Source organism: Salvelinus alpinus, chromosome 19, assembly GCF_045679555.1.
Source record: "Salvelinus alpinus chromosome 19, SLU_Salpinus.1, whole genome shotgun sequence".
Taxonomy (NCBI): Eukaryota; Metazoa; Chordata; class Actinopteri; order Salmoniformes; family Salmonidae; genus Salvelinus; species Salvelinus alpinus.
In genome coordinates, this window is record NC_092104.1 from 2,974,684 (window position 1) to 2,996,745 (window position 22,062).

General features: G+C 45.5%; 1 protein-coding gene across 1 annotated transcript in view; it reads left to right on the forward strand.

Annotated features, from left to right (window-relative positions):
- LOC139545991 (PDZ domain-containing protein 2-like) overlaps window positions 1-22,062 on the forward strand; it is a 226,287-nt gene that overhangs the window by 31,109 nt on the left and 173,116 nt on the right. Inside the window, exons 2-3 of the mRNA XM_071354254.1 lie at window positions 10,393-11,273; window positions 11,480-11,964. Coding sequence (XP_071210355.1) covers window positions 10,977-11,273; window positions 11,480-11,964 — 782 coding nt within the window. The 5' untranslated portion in view covers window positions 10,393-10,976. The remainder of the gene's footprint in view (window positions 1-10,392; window positions 11,274-11,479; window positions 11,965-22,062) is intronic.

Here is a 22,062-nt window from a genome sequence, read left to right on the forward strand (position 1 = left end):
CTGTCAACAGAACAGACACCCAGCAATGTACTGTCAACAGAGCAGACACAGAATAATGCCCAAATGCAGGATAATGCCCAATGCAGGATAATGCCCAAGACATGATAATGGCCAAGACAGTATAATACCCAATGCAGGATAATGCCCAAGACAGGATAATACCCAAGGCATGATAATGCCCAAGGCAGGATAATGCCCAAATGCAGGACAATGCTCAAATGCAGGATAATGCCCAAATGCAGGATAATGCCCAAATGCAGGATAATGCCCAAATGCAGGATAATGCCCAATGCAGGATAATACCCAATGCATGATAATGCCCAAGACATGATAATACCCAAGACATGATAATGCCCAATGCAGGATAATACCCAATGCATGATAATGCCCAAGACATGATAATACCCAAGACATGATAATGCCCAATGCAGGATAATGAGAGAGAGGAGAGATGACCAAGGAAAATGTCCTGTTGAACCTTATAATCCTTTGTGTGTCGTGTCTGTGTGTGTGTGTCGTGTCTGTGTCTGTGTGTGTGTGTCGTGTCTGTGTGTGTGTGTGTGTGTCGTGTCTGTGTGTGTGTGTGTGTGTATGCCCCTCGCTATGTGGGTCATTGCCAGCATTATTGCCACTGAAGCGGAGGGTGTTATTGTTGGCAGCAGCCCTACACACACACGCACACACGCACACACACACACGTAAACACACACACACACACACACACACACACACACACACATGTAAACACACACGCACATGTAAACACACACGCACATGTAAACACACACACACACGTAAACACACACACACACACACACACACACACACACACACACACACACACACACACACACACACACACACACACACACACACACACACTGACCTGGGTTGTTTGTTTGCTAACGCTTAGCATCATAAATCCACAGGGAGCTCATAGTTCATAGTTCACAGCTCATCATACCATCACAACGGGAGGAAAAGCAGCGTGTTTACAATTAAGATTAAAAGGTTTGTTTCCTGTGGAACTTCAGGCTCTCCTGATGATGGCAGAAGCTTTCCTATGGTGTAGTTTTTGAGCTAAAGGGAATGAGATTAGATCAGTATAGGAACAGAGGTGTTTCCACGCTGTCCATGTGGTCTTACTATACATTCTAAACATGGGGCGCTGCACTGTGACAGCCCTCTGTTCCAACCTGTGTGTGTGTGTGTGTGTGTGTGTGTGTGTGTGTGTGTGTGTGTGTGTGTGTGTGTGTGTGTGTGTGTGTGTGCGTCAGTGACTGTGTATAAATGTTTGTGTGTGTGTATGCATCATCAGTTATTCAGAGAGCGAGAGGAAGTATTAGGAGAACAGAGGAGGTCAGAGAGGATGAGAGGAGGTTTTAGGGGAACAGAGGAGGTTAGAGAGGATGAGAGGAGGTTTTATGAGAACAGAGGAGGTCAGAGAGGAGGAGAGGAGGTTTTAGGGGAACAGAGGAGGTTAGAGAGGATGAGAGGAGGTTTTATGAGAACAGAGGAGGTCAGAGAGGAGGAGGGGAGGTTTTAGGGGAACAGAGGAGGTTAGAGAGGATGAGAGGAGGTTTTATGAGAACAGAGGAGGTCAGAGAGGAGGTTTTAGGAGAACAGAGGAGGTCAGAGAGGAGGAGAGGAGGTTTTAGGAGAACAGAGGAGGTCAGAGAGGAGGAGAGGAGGTTTTAGGAGAACAGAAGAGGTCAGAGAGGATGAGAGGAGGTTTTATGAGAACAGAGGAGGTCAGAGAGGATGAGAGGAGGTTTTAGGAGAACAGAGGAGGTTAGAGAGGATGAGAGGAGGTTTTATGAGAACAGAGGAGGTCAGAGAGGAGGAGAGGAGGTTTTAGGGGAACAGAGGAGGTTAGAGAGGATGAGAGGAGGTTTTATGAGAACAGAGGAGGTCAGAGAGGAGGTTTTAGGAGAACAGAGGAGGTCAGAGAGGAGGAGAGGAGGTTTTAGGAGAACAGAGGAGGTCAGAGAGGAGGAGAGGAGGTTTTAGGAGAACAGAAGAGGTCAGAGAGGAGGAGAGGAGGTTTTAGGAGAACAGAAGAGGTCAGAGAGGAGGAGAGGAGGTTTTAGGAGAACAGAGGAGGTCAGAGAGGATGAGAGGAGGTTTTAGGGGAACAGAGGAGGTCAGAGAGGAGGTTTTAGGGGAACAGAGGAGGTCAGAGAGGAGGTTTTAGGAGAACAGAGGAGGTCAGAGAGGAGGTTTTAGGAGAACAGAGGAGGTCAGAGAGGAGGTTTTAGGAGAACAGAGGTCAGAGAGGAGGAGAGGAGGTTTTATGAGAACAGAGGAGGTCAGAGAGGAGGTTTTAGGAGAACAGAGGAGGTCAGAGAGGAGGTTTTAGGAGAACAGAGGAGGTCAGAGAGGAGGTATTAGGGGAACAGAGGAGGTCAGAGAGGAGGAGAGGAGGTTTTAGGGGAACAGAGGAGGTCAGAGAGGATGAGAGGAGGTTTTAGGGGAACAGAGGAGGTCAGAGAGGAGGTTTTAGGAGAACAGAGGAGGTCAGAGAGGAGGTTTTAGGAGAACAGAGGAGGTCAGAGAGGAGGAGAGGAGGTTTTAGGAGAACAGAGGAGGTCAGAGAGGAGGAGAGGAGGAGAGAAGCAACACAAAGAGTTATCTATCCAAAATGGAGATGTATAGATAAACCACTTCTCCAATCTTTTTGGCTCTATAACAAAGAACAAAGAACAAACAGCAAAAACATATACAGGATCAAATACAAATCTTAGAATCAACTATTAAAGACTACCAGAACCCACTGGATTATCCAATTACCTTGAATGAACTACAGGACAAAATACAAACCCTCCAACCCAGAAAGGCCTATGGTGTTGATGGTATCCTAAATGAAATTATAAAATATACAGACCACAAATTCCAAATTGGCTTAAATACTAAAACTCTTTAATATCATCCTTAGCCCTGGCATCTTCCCCGATATTTGGAACCAAGGACTGATCACGCCAATCCACACAAGTGGAGACAAATTTGACCCCAATAACTACCGTGGGATATGCGTCAACAGCAACCTTGGGAAAATCCTCTGCATTATCATTAACAGCAGACTCGTACATTTCCTCAGTGAAAACAATGTACTGAGCAAATGTCAAATTGGCTTTTTACCAAATGACCGTACGACAGACCACATATTCACCCTGCACACCGTCGTTGACAAACAAACAAACCAAAACAATGGTGAAGTCTTCTCACGAAGTCTTCTGACTCAAATTGACATGAGGATCTGCTATACAAATTGATGGAAAGTGATGTTGGGGGAAGAACATACAATATTATAAAGTCCAAGTGCCCAAACAACAAGTGTTCAGTTAGAATTGGCAAAAAAACACCCACATTTCTTTCCACAGGGCCGTGGGGTGAGACAGGGATGCAGCTTAAGCCATTAGGGCATTAGAACAGTCTGCAGCACCCGGCCTCACCCTAGAATCTGAAGTCAAATGTCTACTGTTTGCTGATGATCTGGTGCTTCAGGGCCTGCAGCAGCACCTAGATCTTCTGCAGAGATACTGTCAGATCTGGGGCCCTGACAGTAAATCTCAGTAAGACAAAAAATAATGGTGTTCCAAAAAAGGAACATTTGCTTGGACCACAAATACACAAGTGTACAGACTCAGAGAGCATAGCCTTGCTATTGAGAGAGGCCGTCATAGTCAGACCTGGCTCTCAAAAGAAGACAGGCAATGTGCCCACTGCCCACAAAATTACGTTAAATCTCTCTCTTTCTAGAGTGTTGTAATAATGTGCAAGTAGTTAAAGTACAAAAGGGAAAATAAATAAACATCAATATGGGAGGTATTTACAATGGTGTTTGTTCTTCACTGGTTTCCCTTTTCTCATGGCAACAGGCCAAACATCTTTCTGCTGTGATTGCACACTGCCATATTTGGCTAATAGACATGGGAGTTAATCAATGCTTGATTTGTTTTCAAATTATTTGTGGGTCTGTGTGATCTGTGGGAAATATGTGTCTCTAATATGGTCATATATTTGGCAGGAGGTTAAGAAATGTATCTCAGAAATGTAGCTCACACAGCAGTGTGCACATAGAGTGAATGAATAAACTAGAATGCTATTTGACCCTAAACAGAGAGTACACAGTGGCAGAATACCTGACTACTGTGACTGACCCAAACTTAAGGAAAACTTTGATTATGTACAGACTTCAGTGAGCATAGCCTTGCTATTGAGAAAGGTCGCCTTAGGCAGACCTAGCTCTCAAGAGAAGACAGGCTATGTGCACACTGCCCACAAAATGAGGTGGAAACTGAGCTGCACTTCCTAACCTCCTGCCAAATATATGACCATATTAGAGACAGAGATTTCCCTCAGATTACACAGACCCACAAAGAATTAGAAAACAAACCCAATGTTGATAAACTCCCATATCTATTGGGTGAAATACCACAGTGTGACATCACAGCAGCAAGATTTGTGACCTGTTGCCACAAGAACAGGGCAACCAGTGAAGAACAAACACCATTGTAAATACAACCCATATTTATGTTTATTTATTTTCCCTTTTGTACTTTAACCATTTGTACATCGTTACAACATTGTATATACACATAATATAACATCTGTAATGTCTTTATTCTTATGGAATTTGAGTGTAATGTTTACTGTTAATTTTTATTGTTTATTTCACTTTTTGTATATTATCTACTTCACTTGCTTTGGCAATGTTAACACATGTTTCCCGTGCCAATAAAGCCCCTTTAATTGAATTGAATTGAGACAGAGACAGAGAAAATCTAGTCTTCTGTTAATGACACTGATTTCTCTGTTCCCAATGGATTAAGGTTACATCCTAGAGGGAGGGTCATCATCACGGCTTAAATGACACAACATGCTTCGATCCACCCACCCCCACTACTCATCAAAACCAACAACCTTAAACCTAACCCACATTTTAACCCTGAACCTAACCACTAAACTTAAAATAGCCTTTGTCCTCATGGGGATGTGGGAAATGACCCCAGGAGGGAGAATGTTCCTTGTTTTACTGTCCTTTTAGAGATTGTAGGTCCCCACAAGGATAGGAAAACCAACCAACCCACACACACACACACACACACACACACACACCATCCAGACCACTCCTCTCGCATGGCAGTGTAGGACAGCGAGGGGCTAGTTTAGAGCTGGGACTCTTTAAAATGGTATTCCCTTACAAGGCATATCAATTCTCTTTATAAAGACAGTTTTTTTTATTTCACTATTTCTAAATATAACACTGCATGACACGATTGGAATGACTTTATATACTTTATGTGAGTTTGTTACTAAAAGAGGAGAGGAGGAAGGAGAGGAAGAGAGGAGAGTGGTGACAAAGGGGAGGAAGAGAGGAGAGTGGAGACAAAGGGGAGAGAAGAGAGGAGAGGAAGGAGGAGAGTGGAGACAAAGGCGAGAGAAGAGAGGAGAGGAAGAAGGAGAGTGGAGACAAAGGGGAGAGAAGAGAGGAGAGTGGAGACAAAGGGGAGAGAAGAGAGGAGAGTGGAGAGAAAGGGGGGAGGAAGAGAGGAGAGGAAGGAGGAGAGTGGAGACAAAGGGGGGAGGAAGAGAGGAGAGGAAGAGAGGAGAGTGGAGACAAAGGGGAGAGGAAGAGAGGAGAGTGGAGACAAAGGGGAGAGGAAGAGAGGAGAGTGGAGACAGAGGGGAGAGAAGAGGAATGAGTAGAGGAGAGGAAGGAATGAAGGAGGAGAGGACTCGAGGGAAGAAGATAGAAGAGGAGTAGATGGATGGCACCACAAAAGCCCCAGTTTATTTGGAGCCTCAGCTCCACAGCTCCAGGGTAGTAATTTCTCTGTGGTCCCTGCTAGCTTGGCATCCATGTGATGTGCCAGAGACAGACTGTGGTGAGAGCTGACAGGAAAGGACCTCTCAGTTCAGCTGTTGTCTCTGTCTCTGGTTCAGCTGAGACCCGAAGAACCTGCTCGGTCCCGGTTTCTTCACTTTGTCTTCAATCTGTAAATACCCCGATGAAGGCTTCACTCTGAAATACATTCATTTTGTTAACGAATAAGTATAGATCTCAGCTTCTATTGTCCTTCCGAGAGTTGAACTGAATATTTCCCACATCTACAGTTCTAGCTCTGATAGACACATTAAAACGACAGAGATAGTTTTATCACCTCTGACAGATCAAGAGAAGAGAAGGGGATGGAGTGGCGTTACCCAAATACTGGGCATTCTGTTAGTGGACCACTCTTTATCTAGTGGCTGATTCCTGATCATTAAACTTAGATGTATATACGGTCACCATACAGTGAAATGCCTCAATGTACAGTAGTAATGATAACCATACATTAAAATGTGCTGTAATATTAACATGATAATGATCACTTTAACAGTGTTACTACTCCTATAAATCACCCTAATACTCCTTTCAATGTCATTGGTCTGTATGGTTGTGATGACCACCTTTCTATACATTAGAACGTTTGGTGTTTTATAAGACGCCATTATGGCCCTAGCTAGCTTTGTAGTTTAATGATCTAGGGATATTCCATGGTAACAGAATGTTCTAGGGATATTCCATGGTAAAAGAATGTTCTAGGGATATTCCACGGTAACATAATGATCCAGGGATATTCCATGGTAACAGAATGATCCAGGGATATTCCATGGTAACAGAATGTTCTAGGGATATTCCATGGTAACAGAATGTTCTAGGGATATTCCACGGTAACAGAATGTTCTAGGGATATTCCACTGTAACAGAATGATCCAGGGATATTCCATGGTAACAGAATGATCCAGGGATATTCCATGGTAACAGAATGTTCTAGGGATATTCCATGGTAACAGAATGTTCTAGGGATATTCCACGGTAACAGAATGATCCAGGGATATTCCATGGTAACAGAATGTTCTAGGGATATTCCACGGTAACAGAATGATCCAGGGATATTCCATGGTAACAGAATGATCCTGGGATATTCCATGGTAACAGAATGATCCAGGGATATTCCATGGTAACAGAATGATCAAGGGATATTCCATGGTAACAGAATGTTCTAGGGATATTCCATGGTAACAGAATGATCCAGGGATATTCCATGGTAACAGAATGATCCAGGAATATTCCATGGTAACAGAATGTTCTAGGGATATTCCATGGTAACAGAATGTTCTAGGGATATTCCATGGTAACAGAAGGATCCAGGGATATCCCACGGTAACAGAATGATCCAGGGATATTCCACGGTAACAGAAATAACTTATTTACACAAGTATTCAGACCCTTTGCTATGACACTTGACATTGAGCTCAGGTGCATCCTGTCTCCATTGATCATCCTTGAAATGTTTATACAACTTGATTGGAGTCCACCTGTGGTAAATTCAATTGATTGGGCATGATTTGGAAAGGCACACACCTGTCTATATAAGGTCCCACAGTTGGCAGTGTATGTCAGAGCAAAAACCAAGCCAAGGTCGAAGGAATTGTCCGTAGAGCTCCGAGACCGGATTGTGTCGAGGCACAAATCTGGGGAAGGGTTCTCTAGTTTGATGAAACCAAGATTTAACTATTTGACCTGAATGCCAAGCGTCACGTCTGGAGGAAACCTGGCACAGCTCATCTGCTGGCCAATAACATCCCTACGGTGAAGGTGGGGATGGTTGATGGGGATGGTTTTCAGCGGCAGAGACTGGGAGACTAGTCAGGATTGAGGGAAAGATGAATGAAGCAAAGTACAGAGAAATCCTTGATGAAAACCTGCTCCAGAGCGCACAGGACCTCAGACTGGGGTGAAGGTTCACCTTCCAACAGGACAACGACCCTAAGCACACAGCCAAGATAACGCAGGAGTAGCTTTGGAACAAGTCTCTGAATGTCCTTGAGTGGCCCAGCCAGAGCCCGGACTTGAACCCGATACAACATCTCTAGAGACACCTGAAAATAGCTGTGCGGCAATGCTCCCCATCCAACCTGACAGAGTTTGAGAGGATTTGCAGAGAAGAATTGGAGAAACTCCCCAAATACAGGTGTGCCAAGCTTGTAGCGTCATACCCAAGAAGACTCGAGGCTGTAATCGTTGCCAACGATGCTTCAACAAAGTACTGAGTAAAGGGTCTGAATATTTATGTAAATGTTATATTTCAGTTTATTTTATAAATTTGCATACATTTATAAAAATCTGTCTTTGTTTTGTCGTTATGGGGTATTGTGATGTCGTTATGGGGTATTGTGACGTCATAATGGGGAATTGTGATGTCATTATGGGGTAATGTGTGTAGATTGATGAGGGGGGGGGGAAACGATTTGAATCCATTTTAGAATAAGCCTGTAACGTAATGGGGGGAAAAGTCAAGGGGTCTGAATACTTTCCGAAGGCACTGTATGAGCAGTGCAGATGTAAAGTTTTGTGAAATAATGCCGGTAAAATCTCCCTCAGTTTTTAAAAAATGAGACGACGTGTTAAATATCTGCTCTGAATTAAGATTCAAAGATGTCTGCAGAAAGACACCCCAGCTTATGACATGACATCTTGAGTTTGAAAACATTTATTTTGGTTATTGAACTACAGTAAGTGAAGTGGATCAACACCCGGTAATTGGAATGACGGTAACAGGGGTCACTGATCTGTACTATCCAGACATGTGGATATGTGACATATTGTGATGTATGCTGAATAGGTACACAAAGGTAGAAAAATGCAATATTCTCCTTTACGTGTTTGGGTATCATTCTACGCAGTGGCTCTTCACAGCCACCAGTTGGGGAACCCTGCCTTAAAGTGATGCTGCCTTAAGCACCTGCCTTAAAGTGATGCTGCCTTAAGCACCTGCCTTAAAGTGATGCTGCCTTAAGCACCTGCCTTAAAGTGATGCTCCAGAATTTAAAAAATCATTTCAGCCAGTAGTTTTGAAAGTGGTGCTCAAGAGCCAAAACGGGTCCCAGTTTTTGGTGTACTATGTCATCCAGTTGTGTACTATGTCATCCAGTTGTGTACTATGTCATCCAGTTGTGTACAATGTCATCCAGTTGTGTACAATGTCATCCAGTTGTGTACTACGTCATCCAGTTGTGTACTACGTCATCCAGTTGTGTACTACGTCATCCAGTTGTGTACTATGTCATCCAGTTGTGTACAATGTCATCCAGTTGTGTACCAGTTGTGTACAATGTCATCCAGTTGTGTACTACGTCATCCAGTTGTGTACTATGTCATCCAGTTGTGTACTATGTCATCCAGTTGTGTACTATGTCATCCATTTCAAATATGTTACGTCCTGGAAAAGAAAATCATGTTTTTGTGCAATTTGATATGTTACAAATACAATTCGTACAATATGTTACGAATTTATTGTGCTTAAGTCCCCAGACTGTGTCTTTAATTTGTTTGAAAAAAAGACACATTTATAAACAAAAATTCACCCCATTTTTGTGATATCCAATTGATAGTTATGATTTTGTCTCATTGCTGCAACTCCCCAAGAAGCGAAGGCCGAGACATGTGTCCCCCGAAACATGACCCGCCAATCCGCGTTGCTTCTTAACACACTGCTTGTTTAGCCAAGAAGTCAGCTGTACCAATGTGTCGAAGGAAACACTGTTCGACTGACAACCGAAATCAACTTGCAGGCGCTAGGCCTTCCACAAGGAATCACTACAGCTAACCGGGACGGCGCTGGGCCTATTGTGCACTGCCCTTTGGGGCTCCTGGTCAGTGCCTCAGCACTGCAATGCCGTTGTCTTAGACCTCAAAAAATATATCGACTCTTAGCTTTCATTTGACACCAAATTTGATGTGATCCAGTGAACTTCACATGTTGGTGATCATGTGTCTTTTTACATGGCAATTACCTCCATGATCTCAAGTCTGGAAAAGTGTGTGTGTATGTGTGTGTGTGTGTGTGTGTAAGCGTGTAAGCGTGTAAGCGTGTACTGTATGTGCCTGTGTGCCTGTGTGCGTGTGTGTGTGTGTGTGTGTGTGTGTGTGTGTGTGTGTGTGTGTGTGTGTGTGTGTGTGTGTGTGTGTGTGTGTGTGTGTGTGTGCGTGCGTGCGTGCGTGCGTGCGTGCGTGCGTGCGTGCGTGCGTGCGTGCGTGTACTGTATGTATGTGCCTGCCTGCGTGTGTGTGTGTACGTGTGTACGTGCGTGCGTGCGTGTAAGCGTGTACTGTATGTATGTGCCTGCCTGCCTGCGTGCGTGCGTGCGTGTACTGTATGTATGTGCCTGCGTATGTGTGCGGTGTCAAGCTGCTAAACTGTGTTAACCACAGACGGATGTCAGAGTGCTAGAAACCCAACTTGGTAATAAAGCCTCTTCTCTACAGAGTGAACTATCTTTGACCAGGACCATTCTTGCATACTACAACTTCTCTGATGTAGACTTTTCTGCTTTTCTCTGTAGGTGAATGACGCCTGAGCCCAACGCTTCCCCAGTGTGTGTGTGTCAGTGCCGACACACACACCCTCGTCAGTCTCAGTTATCAGATATTTCTACCCTGCCTGGTCCGGAACCCTGCCAGCCAAGCGGATAATGGCCCTACTCTCTCTCCAGTTACCCCTCAGAGTGTAAGGAGCCGAGACCACGTCACACACACACACACACACACACACACACACACACACACACACACACACACACACACACACACACACACACACACACACACACACACACACACACACACACACACACACACTTCCCTGACAGCTCTGCTGGGTGATGACATCATGACCGGGGCGTTACTGAACGGGGGGAAATGCGGCAGACACACACACTCCTCGATTCTCGCTCCTCTGACGCCCGAAGTCTTCAAACACAAATCGCTAGAGATGGAGGCAGCTTCGGTCCACAAAGCTTCCTGTATTTGGATTTGTATTAACAGTTATCAGCCTTACTCCCACACCCCTTCCCAGCCCCGGTGCCTCTAGAGGGGCCCATCGACCCAGGATGCAGGGGGGCTCTGGTGCGGCCCAGCCCCAGCCACGATGCCCATCACCCAGGAGAACGCTCTGAGCCACATCTGTCTACTGGAGGACTGGCTCCTGGTGGCCCAGACCAGGTACGAGGATCACTATGGAGACCCAGACCAGCAGTCCACCACCAGCAGAGACCCAGACCAGCAGTCCACCACCAGCAGAGACCCAGACCAGCAGTCCACCACCAGCAGAGACCCAGACCAGCAGTCCACCACCAGCAGAGACCCAGACCAGCAGTCCACCACCAGCAGAGACCCAGACCAGCAGTCCACCACCAGCAGAGACCCAGACCAGGACTCGTACCAGGTCTGTTTTTGCATACATGTGTGGGTGATGTCATTTCTTATAGCTGACATCAATTACATACTGTACTATGAGTGCCTACTGTGATTGTTTCTCTAAAGTCTAACGGTGGTCCACAATGTGGTTCTGAAATGTGTATGATCTGTTGTCAGTCTCTGTAATATTGTGGAGTGATTCAGTCCATTGTTGTAACTCCAACTGTATCCCAGGAGTCAGAACACGAGGAGGACGCCTGCAGCACGGTCAACAGCGGCGGCTGCAGACGTACCAGCGGAGACATGTCTCTATGTCGGGCCGCTATACAGAAACTGGTGGAGTACATCCAGCTCAACTTCACCGAGGAAGGAGAGATCCAGAGAACCTCCCTCCGACCCACGACGCCGTGCGGAGGTGTGGACGCGGAGGTGCGAGCCGTGTGTCTCACCAAGAGAGAGGGGGACGGGGCAGAGCTGGGACTCAGTTTCGGTAACATCCCGATATTCGGGGATCCGGAGGGGGAGGACAGGAAGAAGGGAGGGAGGAGGAGGAGGAGGAGGAAGGGGGATCAGGGACCCGTGTTGGACGTGGGCTGTATCTGGGTGACGGAGGTGAGGAAGAGAAGTCCCGCGGCGAGGTGCGGTAGAATCAAACTACGAGACGAGTTGCTGTCACTCAACGGTCAGCTGATGGTGGGCGTCGACGTCACGGGAGCCAGGTAGGAGGAGCCTTTTCTAATGATAGTAATGCATCTTAATCATCATGAATAATGTGTATGTTGCTACACACTTCCACTCAACCACAGAGGCCTGGAGGTTGTTGGATCAACTCTCTTCAGTGAAAACCTGTAGGAACTGTAGGTGTTTCGTCTCACACACGGTCAGAGGCAGAACAATCCTGGAAATTCAACTTGGCACACTTTTACCATCCACGTCGTGCCAGTGAGCAGCTAGGGAGCTGTCTATCATGGCATAGTTTAGAGCAGACAAAATTCCCTCAGTGTGTTTGGCCAGGCAGACTCTGTGGTTAGTTGGCAGTGAAGAGAGAGAGAGAGTCTATTGGACACATGACAACCACTGGAGACTGGGCGGGAGTGAGGGAGGGAGAAAGAGAGAGGGAGGGAATGGAGGAGGAAGAGAGGGAGGGAGGGAAGGAGAAAGAGGGAGGGAGGGAGAAAGAGAGGGAGGGAGGGAGGGAGGGAGGGAGGGAGGGAGGGAGGGAGGGAGGGAGGGAAGGAAGGAAGGAAGGGAAGAGGGAGAAAGAGGGAGGGAGAAAGGGAGGGAGGGAAGAGGGAGAACGAGGGAGGGAGGGAGGGAGGGAGAAAGAGAAAGGGAGGGAAGGGAGGAGGAAGAGAGGGAGGGAGGGAAGGAGAAAGAGGGAGGGAGGGAGAAAGAGAGGGAGGGAGGGAGGGAAGGGAAGGGAAGAGGGAGAAAGAGGGAGGGAGGGAGGGAGGGAGGGAGAAAGAGAGAGGGAGGGAGGGAGGGAGAAAGAGAGAGAGGGAGGGAGGTAAGGGAGGAGGAAGAGAGGGAGGGAGGGAGGGAGAAAGAGAGAGGGAGGGAGGGAGGGAGGGAGGGAGGGAGGGAGGGAGAAAGAGAGAGAGGGAGGGAGGTAAGGGAGGAGGAAGAGAGGGAGGGAGGGAGGTAAGGGAGGGAGGAAGGGAGGGAGGGAGGGAGGGAGGGAGGAGGAAGAGAGGGAGGGAGGGAGGGAGGGAGGGAGGGAGGAGGAAGAGAGGGAGGGAGGGAGGGAGGGAGGGAGGGAGGAGGGAGGGAGGGAGGGAGGTAAGGGAGGAGGGAGGGAGGGAGGGAGGGAGGGAGGGAGGGAGGGAGGGAGGGAGGAGGAAGAGAGGGAGGGAGGGAGGTAAGGGAGGAGGGAGGGAGGGAGGGAGGGAGGGAGGAGGAAGAGAGGGAGGGAGGGAGGGAGGGAGGAGGAAGAGAGGGAGGGAGGGAGGGAGGTAAGGGAGGAGGGAGGGAGGGAGGGAGGGAGGGAGGGAGGGAGGGAGGGAGGGAGGGAGGTCGAAGTCACTCCAGTGGTGTCTCTGTACTTCTGAACACAAATCTGAGGAAATGAGGGAAGATGTGAAACACGACGTGTTTCGGTCACGTTATAGGAAGACTTGATAACAAGTCCAAGGAGCCATGTTAGAGTCAACATTGGTTTGACCACGAAGAGTATTACCATGACAGAAAGACAGATGCTGGAAACAGAAGTTTAATTTCATAAAGCAACTGGACATCTGACTGACAACGTAACATGGAATGATAATGTCCTGACTGGCAACATCACATTATCATTCCATGTCCTGACTGGCAACATCACATTATCATTCCATGTCCTGACTGGCAACATCACATTATCATTCCATGTCCTGACTGGCCACATCACATTATCATTCCATGTCCTGACTGGCCACATCACATTATCATTCCATGTCCTGACTGGCAACATCACATTATCATTCCATGTCCTGGCTGGCAACATCCCATTATCATTCCATGTCCTGACTGGCCACATCACATTATCATTCCATGTCCTGACTGGCAACATCACATTATCATTCCATGTCCTGGCTGGCAACATCCCATTATCATTCCATGTCCTGACTGGCAACATAACATTATCATTCCATGTCCTGACTGGCCACATAACATTATCATTCCATGTCCTGACTGGCCACATCACATTATCATTCCATGTCCTGACTGGCCACATAACATTATCATTCCATGTCCTGACTGGCCACATCACATTATCATTCCATGTCCTGACTGGCCACATAACATTATCATTCCATGTCCTGGCTGGCAACATCACATTATCATTCCATGTCCTGACTGGCCACATAACATTATCATTCCATGTCCTGGCTGGCAATATCACATTATCATTCCATGTCCTGGCTGGCCACATAACATTATCATTCCATGTCCTGACTGGCAACATCACATTATCATTCCATGTCCTGGCTGGCCACATAACATTATCATTCCATGTCCTGACTGGCAACATCACATTATCATTCCATGTCCTGACTGGCCACATAACATTATCATTCCATGTCCTGGCTGGCAACATCACATTATCATTCCATGTCCTGGCTGGCCACATAACATTATCATTCCATGTCCTGACTGGCAACATCACATTATCATTCCATGTCCTGACTGGCAACATCACATTATCATTCCATGTCCTGACTGGCAACATAACATTATCATTCCATGTCCTGGCTGGCCACATAACATTATCATTCCATGTCCTGACTGGCAACATCACATTATCATTCCATGTCCTGACTGGCAACATCACATTATCATTCCATGTTCTGACTGGCAACATCACATTATCATTCCATGTCCTGACTGGCAACATCACATTATCATTCCATGTTCTGACTGGCCACATCACATTATCATTCCATGCAATATAAACTGTATCTGCTGATGAGCAGCATTCTTGGAATTGTGTGTGTGTGTGTGTGTGTGTGTGTGTGTGTGTGTGTGTGTGTGTGTGTGTGTGTGTCTCTGTGTGTGTCTGTGTGTGTGTGTGTTTGTGTGTGTGTGTGTGTGTGTGTGTGTGTGTGTGTGTGTGTGTGTGTGTGTGTGTGTGTGTGTGTGTGTGTGTGTGTGTGTGTGTGTCTGTGTGTGTCTGTGTGTCAGGCTTAGTTAGACCGGCATCATGTGACATGGCATCAAAATGAGGTGTTCTAGAAACCTGGATCAGGGACAGAGACTATAGAGACTATAGAGACTATAGAGACTATAGAGACCATAGAGACCATAGAGACCATAGAGACTATAGAGACTATAGAGACCATAGAGACCATAGAGACCATAGAGACTATAGAGACCATAGAGACTATAGAGTAGAGACCATAGAGACTATAGAGACCATAGAGACCATAGAGACTATAGAGACTATAGAGACCATAGAGACTATAGAGACCATAGAGACTATAGAGAAGAGACCATAGAGAAGAGACCATAGAGACTATAGAGACCATAGAGACTATAGAGACCATAGAGACTATAGAGACTATAGAGACTATAGAGACTGTACAGACTATAGAGACCACAGAGACTATAGAGACCATAGAGACCATAGAGACCATAGAGACTATAGAGACCACAGAGCCTATAGAGACTATAGAGACCATAGAGACTATAGAGACCATAGAGACCATAGAGACCATATAGACCATAGAGACTATAGAGACCACAGAGACCATAGAGACCATAGAGACTATAGAGACTATAGAGACCATAGAGACCATAGAGACTATAGAGACCATAGAGGCCATGGAGACTATAGGGACCACAGAGACTATAGAGACTATAGAGACTATAGAGGCTATAGAGGCTATAGAGACTATGCTCTGTGATTCAGTTTCTCTAGATCAGGGATAGAGGCTATAGAGACTATGCTCTGTGATTCAGTTTCTCTAGATCAGGGATAGAGGCTATAGAGACTATGCTCTGTGATTCAGTTTCCCTAGATCAGGGATAGAGGCTATAGAGACTATGCTCTGTGATTCAGTTTCCCTAGATCAGGGATAGAGGCTATAGAGACTATGCTCTGTGATTCAGTTTCCCTGTAAACTGGCTGTGTCTGAAAAAACACATCTGAACTCATCATGAGGGGGGGGAACAGTGACTCACGGGTCTGCATAACCACATCCGTACCCACATCCAGGCCAGGTCGCAGTTGTAAATGAGAACTTGTTCTCAACTAGCCTACCTGGTTAAATAAAGGTGAAATAAATAGATACAAATAAAAATCCATACCCACACATGCAGTCAGAGTTGGGGTTCATTTCCCACAATTCTCCACATTTTGCCATAGTGTGGAGAGAAATGTTTGCAGCTTTTAATATGATATCTGAGTGAGAGTGACTGCCAATTTCAAGTTTAGATAGCTAGCTTCCCATACAGCTGTGTGAGGGAACTGGATTGAAAATAGCTCAATGGTTTTTCTCCAAGAGGCTCTGGTAGAGTGTAATATGTGTGGTTAGTAGAGAAGGACGGTTTCATGCTGTTTTGGAGGACAAGAGATGTAGAAGTAGAAAATATTTGAGGGCCAATCCATATACTTTCCATAAACTTTCATCAACATCTTTGTGTAACAGTTTAACTTTAGTCCGTCCCCTCGCCCCGACCCGGGCGCGAACCAGGGACCCTCTGCACACATCAACAACAGTCACCCACGAAGCATCGTTACCCATCGCTCCACAAAAGCCGCAGCCCTTGCAGAGCAAGGGGAACCACTACTTCAAGGTCTCAAAGCGAGTGACGTAACCGATTGAAACGCTATTAGCGCGCACCACCGCTAACTAGCTAGCCATTTCACATCCGTTACATTTGCAGGTGAAACTTCAGCCAACCAACCCCCAACCCTCTGCTGCTCTGTTGGTCTAGGGATAAAAGCCTGTCTGAGTACCAGTACTGTCAGTCTAGGGATAAAAGCCTGTCTGAGTACTAGTACTGTCAGTCTAGGGGTAAAAGCCTGTCTGAGTACCAGTACTGTCAGTCAAGGGGTAAAAGCCTGTCTGAGTACCAGTACTGTCAGTCTAGGGGTAGATTGAAAGTAAGTAAGAGAAAGGGAGAGTGTGAAAGTCAGACAGCAAGAGAGAAGCAAAAAGTTGGCGAGGGAGAGAAAGTTGGAGAGAGGGATATCAGACTTTTCCCCGGGTTGTGAGACTAACTATACCAGGAGGACCAGGAAGTTGTGAGCTGTGAGACTAACTATACCAGGAGGACCAGGAAGTTGTGAGCTGTGAGACTAACTATACCAGGAGGACCAGGAAGTTGTGAGCTGTGAGACTAACTATACCAGGAGGACCAGGAAGTTGTGGGCTGTGAGACTAACTATACCAGAAGGACCAGGAAGTTGTGAGCTGTGAGACTAACTATACCAGGAGGACCAGGAAGTTGTGGGCTGTGAGACTAACTATACCAGGAGGACCAGGAAGTTGTGGGCTGTGAGACTAACTATACCAGGAGGACCAGGAAGTTGTGGGCTGTGAGACTAACTATACCAGGAGGACCAGGAAGTTGTGGGCTGGCTCTTTTCTCATGGACCTGTGAAAAAACACTCTTCTCCTTTTTTCCCACAACCAGTAGGAGCGGTAACTCTGCCTGCCCACATAATGATGACTTATCCTTGAATCCCAAACAGTACCTTATTCCCTATTGGGCCCTGGTCAAAAGTAGTGCACTATATAGGGAATGTGGTGCCATAGGGCCCTGGTCAAAAGTAGTGCACTATATAGTGCATATGGTGCCATTCAGGGCGCAACCGTTGCCTACTGAGGGAAAGAATTAGAGACTTGTATAAAAGATACAAGCCCTGGGTCTCAGATTGAATAACGTTGTTTAATCATCTGTTCAAATGCTTTGCTTTTCTTAGTCATTGTGGTGTGTGGGGTAGACGGGGACCGCAGGCAGATATTCATCTGAAAGTTAAAAGTGTGACTGGATTCCCAGGCTAAGACGGGCGATGCTGCCAGGGTATAATGGTCTATCAGCGCCAACACGGCTATTGATCAGTGGGTTTGGATCGGGTGGTACAGAAATACAAGTGTTGGATGGAGCTGTGGGAAGAGAGGGAGTAAAAAGTGGCCTTGATGATTCAGTGTTTATTGGTTTCAGACCTGGGTTCAAAGGTCTCAAATACACAGTCCCATAAAAAACAAGTCATTTTATTTTTGTATTTTAATTATTATTTGTAAAATACTATTTTCAAATACCTGGGCTAAATGCATGGGAGTGTATTTGAGTGTTTCGAAAAAACTTTTCCAAGTGTATTTCCAAAATAAATAAATAAATATTCAACTACTTGTCTTTTCAAATAAAATATATCTGAATACCGACTTTGAATGTATGTGAAAGTAATTGAGATATTTGAAATAGTATTTGAACCCAGGTCTGATTGGTTTGACCTTCAAAAAAAAAACATTATTGTTGTCATAAAAGTGTAAAATAATACGATAAAAACACATCCTCATCACATCCGGTATCTCAAAGAACAATCAAACCGCAAGTCAAAGGCTAAAATAATCCCTAGTCTATATATTGGTCCACCATGTTGTACCAGCCATCCTTCTCAAAGCAATTTAACCCCCTAAATCCCCATTTACCCACAACAACCCCCCTCCCCTTGCTACAATCCCATCTAATCTGCAGAGTGATAACGCCTCATGTTCAGGTTGCGTGTGGGTTGACCATCACAACAACAAATCCCCGGGACCCTCCCTCCCTCCCTCCCCCAACCCAGGACTCCCTAATTTAGAGAATTGGGGGCATTTAGCATTTTACAAACACTTGAAATAGTATTTTCCTGTAATCCAGAGCCATAATCATTATACATTAATCATTTTCTGTATATCTAGTCATACCTCTTGATCTGTCTGTATCCTCTTGACTGGTGGAGTTTTTTTTGTTAAAATAAACTAAATATGCTTCTCTGCATCTCTGCTAAAATCTGGTTTAAAGATTGAATGTAATGTGAGTCTTATTCAGTATATTTAGTAATTTCTTGCTTTTCTAAAGTCTACCAGCCTTGCCAGCAGGAATACTAGCTAGATACAGTGCCTTCGGAAAGTATTCAGACCCCTTGACTTTTTCCACAGTTTGTTAAATTACAGCCTTATTCAAAACTGGATCATCAATCTACACACATAATGACATCACAATACCCCATAATGACATCAAAATAACCCATAATGACATCACAATATCCCATAATGACATCACAATACCCCATAATGACATCACAATAACCCATAATGACATCACAATACCCCATAATGACATCACAATACCCCATAATGACATCACAATATCCCATAATGACAAAGTGAAAACAGATTTTTAGATATGTTTGCTAATTTATAAAAAATAAAAACAGAAATACCTTATTTACATAAGTATTCAGACCCTTTGCTATTGAGCTCAGGTGCATCATGTTTCCATTGGTCATCCTTGAGATGTTTCTATAACATGATTGGAGTCCATCTGTGGTAAATTCCATTGATTGTACATGATTTGGAAAGGTCCCACAGTTGACAGTGCATGTCAGAGCAAAAAGCAAGCCATGGGGTTGAAGGAATTGTCTGTAGAGCTCTGAGACAGGATTGTGTTGAGGCACGGATCTGGGGAAGGGTACCAAAACATTTCTGCAGCATTGAAGGTCCCCAAGAACACAGTGACCTCCATCATTCTTAAATGGAAGAAGTTTGGAACCACGAAGACTCTTCCTAGAGCTGGCCGCCCGGCCAAACTGAGGAATTGGGGGAGAAGGGCCTTGGTCAGGTGACCAAGAATCCGATGGTTACTCTGACAGAGCTCCAGAGTTCCTCTGTGGAGATGGGAGAACCTTCTAGAAGGACAACCATCTCTGCAGCACTCCAACAATCTGGCCTTTATTGTAGAGTGGCCAGGCGGAAGCCACTCCTCAGTAAAAGGAACATGACAGCCCACATGGAGTTTGCCAAAAGGCACATAAAGTCTCTCAGACCACAAGATTCTCTGGTCTGATGAAACCAAGATGGAACCACTTTGGCCTGAATGCCAAGCGTCAAGTCTGGAGAAAACCTGGCACCATCCCTACGGTGAAGCATGGTGGTGGCAGCATCATACTGTGGGGATGTTTTTTAGCGGCAGGGACTGGGAGACTAGTTAGGATCAAGGCAAAGATGAACAGAGCAAAGTTCTTGATGAAAACCTGCTCCAGAGCACTCAGGACCTCAGACTGGGGCGAAAGGTCACCTTCCAACAGGACAACGACCCCAAGCACACAGCCAAGACAACGCAGGAGTGGCTTCGGGACAAATCTCTGAATGTCCTTGAGTGGCCCAACCAGAGGCCGGACTTGAACCCGATCGAACATCTCTGGCGAGACCTGAAAATAGCTGTGCAGCGACGCTCCCCATCCAACCTGACAGAGCTTGAGAGTGTCTACAGAGAAGAATGGGAGAAACTCCCCAAATACAGGTGTGCCAAGCTGGTAGCGTCAAACCCAAGAAGACTTGAGGTTGTAATCTCTGCCAAAGGTCCTTCAACAAAGTACTGAGTAAAGGGTCTGAATACTTATGTAAATGTAATATTTCAGTTTTACATTTTTTATAAAATTAGCAAAAATATCTAAAAGTCTGTTTTTGCTTTGTCATTATGGGGTATTGTGTGTAGATTCATGAGGGGGAAAAAAACACTTGAATCCATTTTAGAATAAGGCTGTAACGTAACAAAATGTGGTGAAGGTCAAGGGGTCTGAATACTTTCAGAATGCGCTGCTAATTTAACTTGATTGACAGCCTGAAATGGCTTCTTGGTTGCTACACTGAACAAAAATATAAACACAACATGCAACAATTTCAAACATTTTACAGTTCATATAAACAAATCAGTCAATTGAAATAAATTCATTAGTTCCTAATCTATGGATTTCACATGACTGGGAATACAGATATTCATTAGTTGGTCGAAGAAAAAAAAAAGTAGGGGCGTGGATCAGAAAACCAGTCAGTATCTGGTGTGACCACCATTTGCCTCATGCAGTGTGACACATCTCCTTCACATAGAGTTGATCAGGCGGTTGATTGTGGCCTGTGGAATGTTGTCCCACTCCTCTTCAATGACTGTGTGAAGTTGCTGGATATTGGTGGGAACTGGAACATGCTGTCGTACACGTCGATCCAGAGCATCCCAAACGTGCTCAATGGGTGACATGTCTGGTGAGTGTGCAGGCCATGGAAGAACTGGGACATTTTCAGCTTCCAGGAATTGTGTACAGATCCTTGCAACATGGGGACATGCATTATCATGCTGAAACATGAGGCGATGACGGAAGATTAATGACCACAATGGACCTCAGGATCTCATCACGGTATCTCTGTGCATTGAAATTGCTATCGATAAAATTCAATTGTGTTCGTTGTCCGTATTTTATTTCTGCCCATACCATAACTCCACCGCCACCATGGGGCACAAAGCCATACACTCTGTCTGCCATCTGCCCGGTACAGTTGAAACCGCGATTCATCCGTGTGAAGACCACACTTCTCCAGCGTGCCAGTGGAAGGTGAGCATTTGCCCACTGAAGTATAAAACATTTCTGGGATCTTTTATTTCAGCTCAGTGAAACATTGGACCAACACATTTTCTTTTTATTCAGTGTTGTTGGGAGATTGGGAACCTATCTGGGCTAGCTAAAGACAACTTTGTAAAAGTGCTAAGTGGCTAGTAATATTACAGAAAAACAAAGATCTGTCTGTAGGTCCCAGATGGGTTGTGGATTAAAGCGGTAGCTCCAAGCCGGATTGGCAGGTTTTACTGTCTGGCTGCTCTGCTGAGGCCCCGAATTAAATTCCTTTGTATGATCGGCTTTATGGGGGTGATTACATAGGAAGTACTAGTTCCCTTCAGCTGCCCAATGGAAAGTGAGAGCCTACTGTAGTCCGACTGGAATCTTTGTGTAGGCTACTGAGCCAGCCTATAGAATGGTAGTCTAGACTAATCCTGCTCTCCCTCTGTATCATACTATAGCAGTACACAGAAAAGTATAAATCATTTCAAATTCCTTATATTAAGCAAACCAGACAGCACATATGTAAATGTTTTACCTATAGCCAGGGGCACTCTCCAAAACTCAGACATAATTTAAAAACAAAGCATTTGTGTTTAGTGAGCCCACCAGATCAGAGGCAGTAGGGATGACCAGGGATGTTCTCTTGATAAGTGTGTGAATTTGACCATTTTCCTGTCCTGCTAAGTATTCAAAATGTAACGAGTACATTTGGGTGTCCGGAGAAAATGTATGGAGT